Below are 15,265 nucleotides of genomic sequence, written 5' to 3'. Positions count from 1 at the left end.
CAATTAACATGTGCAATAATAGAACCTATTATCAAAATTCAAGGGAAGGCAAAACAGACTGATTATTTGAGAAGGAACATGCATGGCAGTGTATTTATTAAATAAAACATGTTCACATGTTTATATTGGAAATTGTTTAATTCAATGTTAACGACACTTGAGATTTCAACGTAAAATACATCAAAAATATAATCTTAAAGTTCCTAAATACTTAATTATCTATTCAGTAAATAGATAACGCGCAGTTACAGGAGCCTCGTATACTTATTATGCTCCAACCTTTTTCGCCAAGTGACGTTATAACTTGCGCGTACGCCCAAACAGATCGCGTTATGCATTGACTATCGTATTTTCTTTTATCGATGCCTCGACAACTAGTTTTAGCAGATTGATCTGCGCAAAACGTTTCGTAGAATATTTGCTTGTTTCTGACACCAGCATTATTTATATATTTGGCCACTCTGACGTCATGACCCCATAAGTCTTTCGACCAAACTATGTCCGTGATCGCTTCTCTAGTTTCACAAACTGGTACTTTAAATGGTCTTTGATTACTGTTAATAGAACGTATAGTCCGCATTTTAGGTTTGGCTGTCGAAGTTTTATTTGTTATCAACGCGGATGCCTCGATGATAGAATCCGTTTCATCACCCGACGGCGTTAGCGGTAACACGAAAACACGGCTCATATACGGCAGGTATTTGGGGTCGAAATTCTTGAAGTCGTCATCGGTTGCTTCATCCAATAGTTGCTTTCCGTTACGTCCGCTCTTTTGCCGATTTTGAACGATTTTCTTGGAGAATTTCAGTTTATGAGCTTTGCGGTGGCGTATACTCGACGGCAGGCAGCCGGCAAGCCAGCACGTACTCAGAATTATAATGAATACGACAAATATTTTGATCTGAAAAACATAAAATGGAGAAAATTTTTTCAAAAACTTTGTTCTTAGCTTCTCTCGAAAAAGTAAGTCCTCAATTCGATTGATAGTTCGAAACTTGTGTTTAGAACTAAAACCAAATATTGTAGTTTTTTGTCTGTTCAATTGATTTTATCTTTATTGGTTCGATACAATAGTGTGTTTGATTGTGCAGTTTTCAGGGGTCAACTTGAAAACTACGAAATCGCTGAACTATGACCCATCGTCACTTGTACTGTACTCCTAAAACTCAAACCAGGTATTATTACACGTGTGTGTTTCGAAAGTGATAAGTTCGGTATATGAATAATAGCTATTAGCATTGATTAATCAAAGAATATTACGTCAACAGATATATATGTATTATTTGAGTAATAGTTTTAATATTGAAAACAGTGCGTAGCCCATGTTCCAGAATGATCCTGATCAACTAGCATTTTTCCCACATCAGAATATTTGGCGCGGTCATATATGTGTTCTACGGTCATGTTACAAATGTTGTAACTCTTATCTTAAACAACGATTTTTAAATCCAAATTGTGGTCTTTGCTCTATGCCGCATTCACATTCTAAATATTGAACCAGGCAAAACAATATTCAAGACAATGACTCCATTATTTCGAAATACTGCTAGATTTTAAAAAAAAATGAACAAATAGAATTTACATTCGCTGATGCTAGCTGAAATTATTGATATTAATTCCTGTCATTTTAAAAATTCCAGCTGAATCGAAAATAAAGAGCGCTGTTAATTCGTTTTCTACCAAAAAACGCCGGAATAAAATAGGGTGTGTCACGAGAAACGTGTTTTGATTGGCTTATGGCCGCCCAATCTTCTGCGCCACGAGCAGTACAATTCTTCACATAAACAAACGCACATGTTTCCTGAAACCCACGAAACAAACATTTCATAACACAACGATGAAAATGTGTAATGTCACAGAAAAAGTATAGAGAGCTTCGTGTTGTCTGAAACGTGTGTATCACTGTCTTGTGAAGAGCAGTTTATATGTAAAGATACTTCCAAGACAATGGCTGACATAATCATCCTTTAATTAATATACTGGTTACTATTTATAATACACAAGATACACATTTCAAGTGCATTCCAAATAAACACTCGCGAATTGAAGATAAGAACGAAAAATAAATGGAAGTTCAAACGAATCATTCAGATCACGTACGAAAATTGTAAAATTTCTATCAAAAACTTACCGCTGCTTCAGTCATTCAGTATCAAAATCTAAATTTGAAATATGATTGAAATGACGTGGATTTGACCACGACAGATTTTTGGTACTTTACTCTCCGAGAGTCGTGCAACAAGTGATATTGATTTAAAAGGCGGTGAACCAGTCATTTTTATGATTTGGGGCTGACGTGCTGTTCAGCAGGTTGGTAACTTTACCGGTATGCACTGGTATTGATATTGGGCTAAATTCGCGGGGGTAAAAACGGTTCGAGTGGATCAGCAGGTACTAGAGTATTTCCGCCATTCATAATGTAGCACTAAACTACTCATACCGTGCTTGTTTTACGTAGAGCCGATGTAAAAAATTTGTTTCTATGGCTTTGACATTTACCACATGCTTCCACTCGGTGACGCACCATTTAGAATATTTACTATTTGCATTTCAAATTCTGCATATGCACATTTTTTGGGTACGATATATATTTCTACTAAGAAACGGAACAGAGGGTGCGTACATGTCTGCAATGAACTTTGACAAAATTAATGTCGACAACTTGTATATCAACATCAATATATCTCAACGCTATTTATGTAACATCATTCATTTCGGTTTATCAAAGCAAAATAGCTTAATGAACCTTCTAGAAAGGATCTCCTACTATTCTAGATTAAATACTGGGGGTATAAACGGTTATAACATTCAAAATGAAAAACGTGAGCAAACATCTGATATTTTTGGACTTTGATATTGACACTGTCTATTTTTGGCACATAGGCCATTTATAGATGCTATTGTGTCGAGCGCCTATATGGGATAGCCTACTATTTTTAACTTACTACACTGTGCCATTTTGGTGCAATGTCAATCTAGTCAATCTGCGTGAAGCCACTAAATTTAGAAAATACACCAGTTCAAAGCCCGTTCTAAGTAATTTGACTAAGGCAAAATTCCATTTTAGTTGCGGTGGCGAAATAACCGCCGTCCGTGCTGTTAATCACGAAATATAATATGTTTAATTTGTAGTACGTGTTTTTCTTTACGGTTGCATTGCCCGTAAATGTGCATGCATCGATGAACTTGTGAATATTTTCGTCTGCTTACAATTCACATTTTGTTAAGAGAGAAAACGCAAACGATATTTACGGCAGTGACGATGTGGAAAACCTTTCGCCCGCATAAACGAAAAGCCCCTCAACTCCCCCATCCTACACTTCTGTGAATTTCAATCGAATCTAATTGAATGCCTTTCCTAAGATTTTAAATATCAGATCTTTTAACGGTATCAATTACTGAAGGTCAAGTGTTAAAACACCTAGGATTTCCTACGCGTGATCTAACATTTAAGAAACAAAATTCTCAGATTTCTCAAATTGTTTTATGCGGGTTTAGATGAAAAGTTTACGCAGTTTTAATAGAAATGCGCATAACTTCTAAAATTGGTCCTAAAATTGTCGAATCAAAAAACAGAATCACGGTAGGTTGTCGAAAGTGCTGAAATTTGAACTCGAAATGAATAATTGCAGAACGTCTTATCAGATTACATCCACAGCATTTCAGCCACTGGTTCTCCGGGTTGTAATCATGCAGCAGAACTACGCGCGTGGGTGGTATGTCGGTGACGTCACGAAAAGTACGTAGGTAACTGGCAATATACTTGAAAAACTACTTGACACAAAACAAACAGTTTTATTTAAAGTTAGCAACGAAATTACGATATACGTATTCTTTATCCGTACGAATTTTCCACACTGAGAATGGCTTCAAAACCGTTGATATCGTTTGAGTTGACATTTTTTCAAGAATTCAGTTTGTATGTAGTATACCAGTGAGCGCCATTTATAATTCCATAGTATATATATATATATATATATATATATATATATATATATATATATATATATATATATATATATATATATATATATATATATATATATATATATATATATATATATATATATATATATATATATATATATATATATATATATATATATATATATATCATACCTTATGGCGTCAAATTAGTAAGATGACTTTAGACTCCGACAACCCTGTTGACGTCAGTTTGCTACAACTCTGAATTAATCAACTGTTATTTCGAGGGTAACGCTTCGTGGTCGTTGGTCTCTTCTGCGAGATAGATAACATTGGGACACGGGTATTCACACCTCCGCAAAGTTTGTGGCGGTTCCAGGGTCAATGTTCTATTGCCACGAGGTCTTAGAAAATAATCTAAGCACATGGCCACCTGGAACCGTAAAAAGAGGCAAAGCTGAACAAATGCACCAATTGCAAATGAATCCACGAACGTTTTACGCTTGATAAAGTGAGCTGGCTGCGTAGTATTAATATATTTTAGTCATGTCCGAAAAGCGAGCTTAAAAAAAATCCCCGAAACGCGTTGGGATTTAAAAGTATCTTAAGAAGAATGTAGGATGTGTGCGAAACCCATGATACAAGGATTTTATTGAGGGAATATTGTCTCTATCTTCGAACATTAAAATTTTACATCCCTCTTGTGGTTAATATATATGCGGTATTGACTGTATGTGTCAGTATTGATGTTCAGAGCGATAGTTGAGGATAAAAACTATGACTTGTGGGTGTACCGTACCCTGGGTGATCAAATCAAGAGAATTGAATTAGTAGATAATCCTAAGAATACATATATTTGCAGTATAATTTGCAAAACGACGCTGGCATGTGAGCAGCACAATGATCAAACAAACTGCTCGGTGGATTCAGTTGGTCTTCATCTTAAGGTAATGCGGGTTCAACTTTGTTTCATCTTCGGGCTTTTTGCGGCTTCAGTCGATTTTCTAACCCATAACACAAGAAAATCTCGTTACAGATTTGCTTAAGGGCAATATCCAAGACAATTGTCATTAGATAGCGCGGGTGGAGGAATCTTTTCATTTGACATTGATTGATATCAATCATGACTCGTAACCTGTGTTATGGTGACGTACGTACGGGACACGTAGAGAGGCGCAAACTTTCGAGAATAGCGCACGACCCCCAGTATGAGGGGCCAGATTGACAGATGCATTAGACGAGTGCAAATAAACCATCCTTTGAGTGTGACTTGCCATCGTTTAAAAATTCTCATTTTCTGCTGCAGACGATAGAGAAAAAACCTAGCTCTGTATGGGACGCACGAATAGCAAACATCACATTACACTACTCACATGCCACAGTCGATTATGCGTGGGACACTTGATGCATAATCTACTAAATCCGCGTTTTCGCAAACGAAACTCAATTAACAGAGAAAGTTAAAACCGGATTCTAAATCTTGCAATCGTCTGAATGAATAAACTGAAACGTCACTTCATTTATGCTAACACTGTTAACTTCGATAAAGTAATAAATTGTCCTTTCATCGATGCATCTGAGCCGAGTGGTAATCTCACATGAGCGTCGTCACGAATAAAATGAGTGAAGATAAGAAATATCTATTTCATGCTCATATTTGGCACTAAATTGAAATGCTCTATCGATTCGTAGATACACCAATTATACTTTGATTCGAGAAAAATTAATGCTATTTTGAAAATACTGTATCGGTTATATTTTCTACTGGAATTACGGGACTGCAAATTGAAATATCCATTAACGTCTCTTAAACATGATGATTCGTATTCAATTATTGGGTTTTAGTACCGTACGTCAAAGAAGCGCTAATGATTAGGATGTGCGTCAAACGATTATGATGGTATCTAACATTGTGTAATTAAGTGTTAACTTTTAGTACCGGGATTGAAATGATTGCAATAACATTCCAATCGTCCTCGTAGTTTTAATACTCAACACAAAACCAAATTTACGAGCCAATAATGACAAGCCTTTCTGATTCTAATGCCAATGGTATTTTTCTTTAATTTTCAAATTCTAACATATTGTTTTGAAGTGTTTTGATAGATTCATCAATACCATTTGCCGCTTTTCCGAAAAAAAAGTTCAATGGCTCTAGATTTTCAATTCCAAAAACAAATCTACTGAACAGCCATTCTAAGTCGCAGTTAATTTCAATTAACAAAAAGAATTAAATAGAAGTAAACAACCTACCATAATTCTATTCAGTTTTCATTCCTTCTTTGAAAGGGTAACTTCTTTCAAAACTCGGGCATTTCTTCAAAATCGTCATCTGAGCTCAGATGCTGAGCCACAATATGATTCCACGTGAGACGACGGGTTACTTCATTCTGTACGTCAACCTCCAAGGTGTTACTTCTCTTCGAGTAACCGATGATGCACTTCCTGTCAACCGACTTGAGAGTCTGTGACACTTGTCGCCTAACGCGTACGAGAGAGCTCAGAAGATTTTCACAGAAATTCGTATGATCATTTACTTCCATTTTCATTTCAGTTTAGTTTACGGTGCTAAATGTGAAATTATTTCATCCCATCAAACCAGTCAGCTGCATTAGTTAATAAATATAAGCCTACTGATAATCATAAAGTTAGATTGTTCAAAAATCAATTGAACAATACACTATATAAAGGCAAATGAAAACTTTCTAATCAACACTGTACGAGAATTGATAACCTCAAATAGAGATCAACTATAAGGTGATAATATGAGTTGCATCAATCACGTATCTGATGATACGACAATGAAACTCGAATATCTAAGGACCTATGTAGGAAGGCGTATGTGATTAATATCTGCCCACTTCACAAACCAAAATAACTGTTGGTACCGTTACATATAGGCATGATTTATATAGAGAAATTTTCAGTTGAGTAAATTACGCGTGCACACGAAATGCGAGCAACTCGGAACCTAGTAAATTGTTATACTTTTCGGAAGCCCTCTTTCATTAGATTCCTTAAAGCGAACGTTCAGTTTTCTTTTCAGGTACTTCCTGAGTTTCTGCCTTAACGTTAGTAGAAATAACGATTTTACACATAACTAAACGGATGAACTGTTCCCCATTAACAAATGAAATGACCGACAACCATTGCACTTAAAAATGTCGTCGACTCCGATTACTTAATTCGTTTTTATATATGGCAATGATAACAGAGAATTTACTGCATTGCCTGTGAGAGGCTAACTAGAATCAAAATCTAGAAATCAGCGATGATACTCTGTCTCTGGGGAATAAATGATTTACAATCATGACCCCGTCATTAACATCAGTAATTATCGTAACGCAAAGCGTAGTATCTCAACTATAGATGCGTTAAAATGCGGGTTTTCCAATTAACAAGGGTTTTCCAATCGCTATAAATACGAGTGAAATCTTGTATCGCCATTCAGTTGATCGTCAATTGGAAAAAGATACTTCAGTATCATGTATTCGTTCAGCTTGTTGGTGAGTACTTACTGTCCTTACAGGTTAACATTCCGAGAGTTTGAGCTGCATATCAATAGTAAAATCTAACTATAAGTTGTGGAACTCGGCCGTTTTTTAAATCATTCTTCAATCATAATAGGTTTTGGATTCCCATCTTATTCCTATCCTTTTATATTAGGTCAAAAATAGACTCTTCTAATTGTAGATTATATCAAGTCATTGTTTTTTTTGTAGTTGAACGTGAAAACTTTTTCTTGGCATTTCATCAGAGACCATCACATTTTCTTATAATCTTTGTATTGTCTGACTGTTGATATGTCGATGCAGACCATCTAAATATTGATTTGAACGAACGCCAGCAATAACCCAGTCCTATTTACAACATCTAAGATTTTTGTCTGCTTTGACAAATGACCCTTCGACGGATAGATGATGATCTTATAGAAATGCAGAAATGCCATGATTTTATCGTAATTTTATCGTAATGTAGGCTACTAATTTGTTTCATTGTTATTTCAGATATTTTTAATCCATTCAACATTTCCTATCGCAGCATTAGGTAAATTCGTTTAATTCGATGTCGCTTATCCTATGATTAACAGATTACGTGTTATGCTATGTAATTGGAATGTACAGTTTCAGGTGCGGATTCATACGTGCTACCATCCCGAAACTTTCATCCCCAAAGCAAAAGAAAACATTAATCGTCCCTATCAATCCCAAAAAGAAAGAGCACAGATAATTTTAAACAAAAAGGCGCACCATTCTTCAGGATTTCATCTTTCTTATGTACTATATTCACTGGAAACTACATCTCAATGCAATAACGTTTATAGAAAGCACGTTGCATCAGGAATTATTTTACAGACATATTTATTGCTTAAAATTGCAATAAAAAGGACCAAATCTTCAAAGAATTTCTGGGGGACCTCCAGCCCCCTCCATTGTCGTGGATTATGCTCTATTCCATAGTGCTACCCTCGACAGAGGCCCCTGGATCCGCCCCTGATTTTGAGGAAAAGGGCACTACAAACGCGGCCAAAATACTACGAGAAATTATTATGACCTACAATAACCGCCATCATCGTTTCTTTCTTATAATTTTCAAAGGCAGTTTACCGCATTGTCACAAAGAACTAGATGATAAGAAGGATAATGGATACTACTACAATGACGATGATGTCTATCGTGATGCGCTGTATCCGGATAATACCGGTAAAATACAGGTATGTACTTCTTCATATTCGCAAAATTAAGGATTTTATCTTTATCGATGGAAAATTTTATAAATTCTTAAATTTCAATATTTCATAGTTGTATTATTGCATTACATTACATAATAATGATTTTCCGTATATCTTAAATGATAAAAACTTTGAGTTTTTGCTTTTAATCAAAGAATTACCATTAAAAGATGAAATCGGTTTTACATGCACAATGTGAGTTCATGAAACTTATTTGTATTCCAGTGGGGAAAATAACTGAATTTAATCACGTTATGTTTTGGTAATTACTTAATATACGTAGATTTTAACCAGACAGCGTTGACATAAATTGCGTAATTGAACAAATTGAAATCCATTTAGATTGGTTTTTCGTAAGATATATTATGCATAATAAACCAAAAATACATGAATATGTACAATATATGATAGATCGATATACATGAGAAAAATCAAATTACTCATGGGCTTATAACTCATATACTTTTTTCTGTATTCCAGATTGAATTTTCCGAATGGCAATTAGTGACAGGAATAAGAATGAAAGGATCCGGGACCCAATTTATCGAAAAGTTTCAGGTTTCTTACAGTTTAGGTTGTACCTGGTTTACAGATTTACTGGACAGTAATGGCGACCAGCAGGTTATTATTAGAATCTGGCCGACTAACTAAAATTGCGAGCACAGTTCCTCAAATGTTTAATTCTTAACTTCAGATATTTCGAGGAAACCGTGATCATGACACTTGGACAACTACGTTATTTCCAGAAGTTTTTAAAGCTCGATGTGTGAAGATTATCGTTGAGAAACAAGATAAACCTGCAGCAGCGAACATCGTCCTACTTGGTTGTGGAGAGGGTAAAAGCATTCATTGAATGACCCAAACGAAGAACGAAGATATTATAATGACCTGATAAATGACTACTTAAAGTCCTATTACCCAATATTTTTTTTTTTTATTGCATAAGTACCAAGTGCCAGAATAACATTACGTCATCACTTATGACGTACCAACAATCCTTATTTATTCAAAAAAGGAATTTGCCGTCTTTTTATCATTATGTATATGATATTGTTAGATATGAAAACTATTTTGATATCTCCAGGCAGTCGGTTATACTATAAGGTCTATTATCAGTATATTTTCTGTGTCAACTATCATCGCCAGGGCCCCAGAAAGCGGATAGACAACGCTATTGTTATTTCAACTATCGTTATATACATTAGACCTTAATTTGATTTTAGATAAGAACATATGTCACAGAACGGGTCCAAACCTGTTTGATAAAACACTCTTCCCAGATTCAGTTTTTACTGGGTCCGATGCAGGAACCGATTCAGATCACAGTCCAGCGCATGCCCGATACGGTGCGAAAAATTCGTGGATTCCACGAAAGGCCGAGGGATCATGGGTTCAGATAGAATTGCCGTACGAATTGATTTTGACCGGAGTCAAAATCCAGTCAGACTCAGATTCCAACAGGAAGCGTGTTCAGCTATTCACTATCGGATACAGCAGGAATTGTGAAAATTTCCATCAAATCAAAATTTCACCGACTTCTCCTACAACAAAGGCCAGTAACATGTGGTATACTGCTATCATTTGCAAACAAACTTTAGGAATATGATTTTTATATAGATCATAATTGATACCATTTTCGATTTACAGATATTCAATGGGCCAACCTGGTTTCGGCCGGATAAGGATATCACGTTCCGGTATCCCATCCGAGCCGTTTGCGTTCGACTCTATCCAGTTAGATATCCCTACAATACTGCTGCTGTGCGCTTTGGTTTAATTGGCTGCGGTAAGCAAAGCGTCTAATTTTCGAAAACTTACATCAAAGTCAGAACATCCTCCAATTGTAATTTTGAGAACATTCTGACATTTTTCATTTATTTCCAGGTACGGTGCCCGGATTTGAGTCTGTTAAGAGTAAGTGGAATATTCAATAAAAGTTACTTTTTGTATACAAGGCGTATCTTTTTCCTCCAATACATCGTCTTTCAACGATTGCTTAAATTGTTTTTAGATATTCAAGGAGGTGACCAATGCGGTATTTCTTATCACTCCGACTCATCAGCGATATCTGTAGCGAAACGAATTGTCAATGGTTCTCCGGTCGTCCATGGTCAGTGGCCTTGGATTGCGTCACTCAGGATCCTCAACTCAAGACACGAGTGTGGTGGTACTCTGATCGCACCACAGTGGGTCCTGTCAGCAGCTCATTGCTTCCAGTAAGTAAACTTTACAAACGTGCAAAAAACTGATTTCAAAAGATATCGTCGGATAAGTTAATGTGAAAGAGTAGAATAACGGTTTGAATCAATTAATTGGCAATAACAATTATTTGCATATACGTGGAACATCACTTGTTCCATTCAGTCTTGTCTTATCCTATCATTGAGATTAAACATTTAAGAGAGAAATTGTTTCGCGGTGGACGGTCAATGAATAATCCTGATATATGGAGTATAAGGGTCGGCGAACATAATCAAAAACTGAACGAGGGCACAGAGATTGAAGTGAACATCAGCAAAATCATCAACCACCCTTTAGCCGGTAAGAAAACGTTGTAACGACGAAAAACCTTGTCAGTAAGAAAAGAAACGGACGTTTGGAAAGATATTTTTCACGAGGCTTCGCTCTGTTCTTAAGAGACAACGTGGATATTTTCTAGATATGAGTAAAGGTTATATGAATGATATAGCACTGGTGAAACTGGTCAGGCCAGTTTATTTGACGCCGTTTATCAACGTAGCATGTTTACCGAATGAGAAATCAGTTTTTGACAGTTCAAGCGAATGCCGAGTGGCTGGTTGGGGAGACTTGTCCAGCAGTAGATATCGTAAGGGCACATTTCATCCATTTTATCAAAAATGTTATTACGTAAAACATTCAATGAGAAAATCTGTATCACTACTTTATAGTACGACCAGATCTACTTCAACACGTTTCTCTGACTTTAATGGACCACGTGCAATGTGAAGCACGATATAGGACTAACGGAAAAAATATCGAAATATTGCCAAACATGATTTGTGGATACTCAAAGAATGCAGAAAAAGTTGGGGACGCATGTCAGGTACAGTGATTCATTCGACATCCACTAATTCGAGAAAACTTGTTTTTATCTACGAAGCAACCTTGCTTATTGCATTAAAACCAGCGTTTTCAAATTGCCTCATGAAAAAGTCTTTTGCTTACAGGGTGATTCAGGCGGCGGGTTAATCTGCAGGGACGGTGCAAGTTGGGTATTAGTTGGAATTGTGTCATTCGGAGAAAGTTGTGCCGATGTTAAGTACCCCGGTGTCTATACGAAAATCGAATCACATCTTGAGTGGATTTTCGATGAAATGAAGACGAATTAGAAGCATATTCATTAAAAGATTATGTAAAATGATAAAATGTTCGTATTCTTAGCGATGTATGTACGTACCGGGGATAAAGAAAAATGTAAAACTATAAGCAGATATGTCTTTATCTTTTCCTTTACATTCAAGGTTTTATTTCTCCACAAAATTACAATTGTGCGAGCGTTGTTTGTGTCATAGTTGCAGCACAGGGCACGTATAACCGGACTCTAAAACGAGGAGTCCGTGGTATAACTTAGTGGCAAATCATGATTTTCCGGCCGTTTTTATCAAACTAAAATGCTATGTCGGCGATCGTGTTTGGGGATTTACGATCAATTTATTTGCAAATTAGCTGAGGATGCGTAGAATAATGATAACCGTTATGGGTGAAACGATCGGATCGTGCAGACGTCGACTTTGGTGGCTCGTATTCGAGGCTGATTAACGGCAATTGCTGAATATTCGACCCAGTTCTGTGACGAGAGTTCGTCGTCATCACAGTCACAGGAGGCCAACTGAACAAGGCAACATCCATGTCAAGCATTTTCAGTTAAAAGGTATGACTTCTGTCTAGGCATCATGGAATTTCTATCAAATATCTTTTGTCACTATTTGCAAAAACAAGATTTGAACTTTGTAAATATATTTGATTTGAGTGTAGATACTTGTACAGTACATATTTTCCATAATCTTAAGCTCTGTGTGCATTGCATTTATAGGCTTTTCTTTCTTCTTTTCCTTCCGTGGAAATTCTGTGTTTTACTTTCAGAAAGTTCCCCATTATGAAGATTCCGAGAAGAATGATGCGTTATTTGGTGGGATTATTGTTTTTGGTAACACTATCTTCCAGGTGTATTTTTAAGTTTTAAGCATTTTATACTGTAAAACGACATATTCACATGATATTACCGCTACTTTTTCTTGTACAGTTGACTTTGTATATGTAATTTGTTAACAGTCACCCATTACCACCAAAACCTACTCGGTAAATTACCTATCATTATTAATACAGTCTGTTTGTTTTTATCATTGATATTAGCGAACAAATATTCGATAATTTGATGAAAAACTATGACAGGCAACAACCACCAAAGAGCCGTAAGTTTGGGATTATTGCTGACACAATTATTTGTGTTGTTCAACAAATTACCTAATAGTTTTCTATTATATTGTTATTCACAAACTATCAAATATCATCATTTTTAGTTAACGCGACCAAAGTAGAAATTGGACTGTATGTTAACAACTTCCATTCATTGAATGAACAGAAAATGGTAAAGATTTAGCTTTGAAGCATCCATTCTGTTTGCTTCGGCCTTATGTCCAGAATCGTTCATAAGCGAAATGAAATTAGATATTAGATTATAAAAGCAAATTACATAAGATTATGTCTTTCATATAGGATTATTCTATAGACTTCTATTTGCGACAAAGTTGGAACGACCCGAGACTGAAATTCACTCCGAAAAACTTCGTTAAAATGATCAGACCAAAAGCAAGTGATATTGACAAACTATGGCTGCCGGACACATTTTTCCGGAATGAAAAGGCTGGAAAAACACACGATATTACAGTTCCAAATAGACTTCTCAGGATATACAGCAATGGCGATGTCTGGTTCGCTACTAGGTATTATGACCAGAATAGTGCCTGAGAGTTCGTCCTGAGGAAAATTGTAATCTTATTCTTTTTCATTCATAGAATTACAGCTACTTTTTCCTGTCCATTACATCTCCAAAAGTTCCCATTCGATACACAAGTTTGCTCACTCATGGTAGAATCGTGTAAGTTCGAAAGAAACTGCGGATTCATTCCCACTCTTTACAATATTCCATCGACAGATTCGTATCGGTTAGAGATACATAAATTTACCACTTTACAGATGGATACACTATGGATACGATGACGTATGGCTGGATGGGCGCAGGGCTTGCGATGGATGCATCAGTTGATCACTTGCCACAATTCATTATACAGGATACGCAACTTAGTGACTGCTCTGTCCACTATGCTACAGGTTCGATTTCCTTACAGAAAAATATAAGTTGTTTTTTAAGTACATCCTACATATTTCGTATTTTATCTTTATAGGGGCCTATCCGTGTCTCAAGGTGGATTTTAAGTTACAGCGAATTCAGGGTTATTACATACTGCAGGTTTTCATTCCCAGTATTCTAATTGTTATTGTGTCGTGGTTTGGTTTCTGGATGAATGATGCGGTCACGGCTCGAGTATTCCTCGGCTTGATGACATTACTGACGATGACGACCCAAACGTCCAGTATCAGATCCATGTTACCCCGAGTCTCCTATGTAAAAGCGATTGATGTCTGGATGTTGTTGAATATGTTATACGTGTTCATGGCTCTTCTGGAAACTGCAATAGTTACGTTCCTATCGAAACGTGCGAAAACTGCGCATTCGAATACGGAAATGATTCCCTTGTCTCCAGTGAGTTTGATTGCCAATAGTTTATGAAACATGTAATATTTTGATCTTTTACGCGAACGTAATGGTTAAATCATTTCATTTCAGACTAACAAAGACGAATCGGAAAATGGGAACGGAATGTCCAAAGTAGCAATGAAGATCGATTTCATTTCAAGAATTCTGTTTCCAGTTAGTTTCCTGCTCTACGTTATCATATATTTTTCTATCTATGCTTAGGATCGAAGGTCAAATCACGAAATGTACCGTTCCATGAAACTAACGATGTTGATGAAGTTAATACGTATATTATGCATGTGAATTCCACACGTTATTTTGAATTATCATCAAATCAGTCGTGCTTACTTTAAATATTACCATAAAAATGCTTATCAGTGTTAGTACGAATACCACTTATATATACATGTATGTATATATATATATATATATATATATATATATATATATATATATATATATATATATATATATATATATATATATATATATATATATTATCCAACATACTCTTCCACTTTTGAGTTAATTACGATGATTTGAATAAGCTCGTACTTCGATGATAAAGTAGCGAAATTAATCACACATTTTCTCTTATATGTTTGCATATCTGTGTGATCTTAAAAGCTGCCATTTTGCCTTTCTTATTTGGGAGTGAATTAGTTCGCAAAATCATCCCGCTGAAAAATCATCCCGCTGAAACCAGGGGTACAATAGACAGTGGGCCTCTAACAATGGCTCATCCATATTGAGTTTTCTGGGGGAATACATGTAGATGAAGAAAGATGAAAAAAATCCTCGCTACGATCAGAAAATTCCGTTGCCTC

General features: G+C 36.0%; 3 protein-coding genes across 4 annotated transcripts; 2 read left to right on the top strand and 1 right to left on the bottom strand.

Annotated features, from left to right (window-relative positions):
* Nucleotides 1–16: 16 nt before the first annotated feature.
* On the bottom strand, nt 17–2,232 carry LOC141915012 (neurotrophin-3-like). The gene is made up of 2 exons (XM_074806374.1): nt 2,132–2,232; nt 17–901 (listed from the first exon to the last, which is right to left on the bottom strand). The coding sequence occupies exons 1-2, from the start codon at nt 2,144–2,146 to the stop codon at nt 224–226; spliced, it is 693 nt and encodes a 230-aa protein (XP_074662475.1). The 5' UTR covers nt 2,147–2,232; the 3' UTR covers nt 17–223.
* A 5,157-nt stretch (nt 2,233–7,389) lies between these two features.
* LOC141914906 (uncharacterized) lies at nt 7,390–12,095 on the top strand. The gene is made up of 13 exons (XM_074806246.1): nt 7,390–7,433; nt 7,935–7,974; nt 8,526–8,641; nt 9,140–9,280; nt 9,354–9,495; nt 9,883–10,211; nt 10,307–10,445; nt 10,544–10,573; nt 10,671–10,875; nt 11,061–11,200; nt 11,319–11,486; nt 11,569–11,723; nt 11,848–12,095. Exons 1-13 carry the CDS (start codon nt 7,413–7,415, stop codon nt 12,007–12,009), a joined length of 1,788 nt encoding a protein of 595 aa, XP_074662347.1. The 5' UTR covers nt 7,390–7,412; the 3' UTR covers nt 12,010–12,095.
* A 304-nt stretch (nt 12,096–12,399) lies between these two features.
* Nucleotides 12,400–14,829, top strand: LOC141913874 (glycine receptor subunit alpha-2-like). Of its 2 annotated transcripts, none has more exons than XM_074805043.1 (9): nt 12,400–12,551; nt 12,764–12,844; nt 13,034–13,092; nt 13,201–13,268; nt 13,397–13,623; nt 13,696–13,778; nt 13,877–14,011; nt 14,086–14,444; nt 14,529–14,829. In XM_074805043.1, exons 2-9 carry the CDS (start codon nt 12,777–12,779, stop codon nt 14,658–14,660), a joined length of 1,131 nt encoding a protein of 376 aa, XP_074661144.1. In that variant the 5' UTR covers nt 12,400–12,551; nt 12,764–12,776; the 3' UTR covers nt 14,661–14,829. The 2 variants fall into 2 exon arrangements, with proteins under 2 accessions (XP_074661144.1, XP_074661152.1); XM_074805051.1 differs by having other exon boundaries at nt 12,414–12,551; nt 12,764–12,827.
* Nucleotides 14,830–15,265: the final 436 nt, after the last annotated feature.

Source organism: Tubulanus polymorphus, chromosome 1 (genome assembly GCF_964204645.1).
Source record: "Tubulanus polymorphus chromosome 1, tnTubPoly1.2, whole genome shotgun sequence".
Classification (NCBI taxonomy): Eukaryota; Metazoa; Nemertea; class Palaeonemertea; order Tubulaniformes; family Tubulanidae; genus Tubulanus; species Tubulanus polymorphus.
This window is presented reverse-complemented; position numbering and strand designations above follow the sequence as displayed.

Excerpts from the sequence above, each read along its gene's own strand:
- LOC141914906 (XM_074806246.1), top strand. The coding sequence starts at position 7,413 with ATGTATTCGTTCAGCTTGTTG. Across the intron at positions 7,975-8,525 it reads ATTTCCTATCGCAGCATTAG|GCAGTTTACCGCATTGTCAC; the intron begins GTAAATTCGTTT and ends TAATTTTCAAAG. Across the intron at positions 10,446-10,543 it reads CTTTGGTTTAATTGGCTGCG|GTACGGTGCCCGGATTTGAG; the intron begins GTAAGCAAAGCG and ends ATTTATTTCCAG.
- LOC141913874 (XM_074805043.1), top strand. The coding sequence starts at position 12,777 with ATGAAGATTCCGAGAAGAATGATGCGTTATTTGGTGGGATTATTGTTT. Across the intron at positions 13,624-13,695 it reads GATGTCTGGTTCGCTACTAG|AATTACAGCTACTTTTTCCT; the intron begins GTATTATGACCA and ends TTTCATTCATAG. Across the intron at positions 14,445-14,528 it reads AAATGATTCCCTTGTCTCCA|ACTAACAAAGACGAATCGGA; the intron begins GTGAGTTTGATT and ends ATTTCATTTCAG.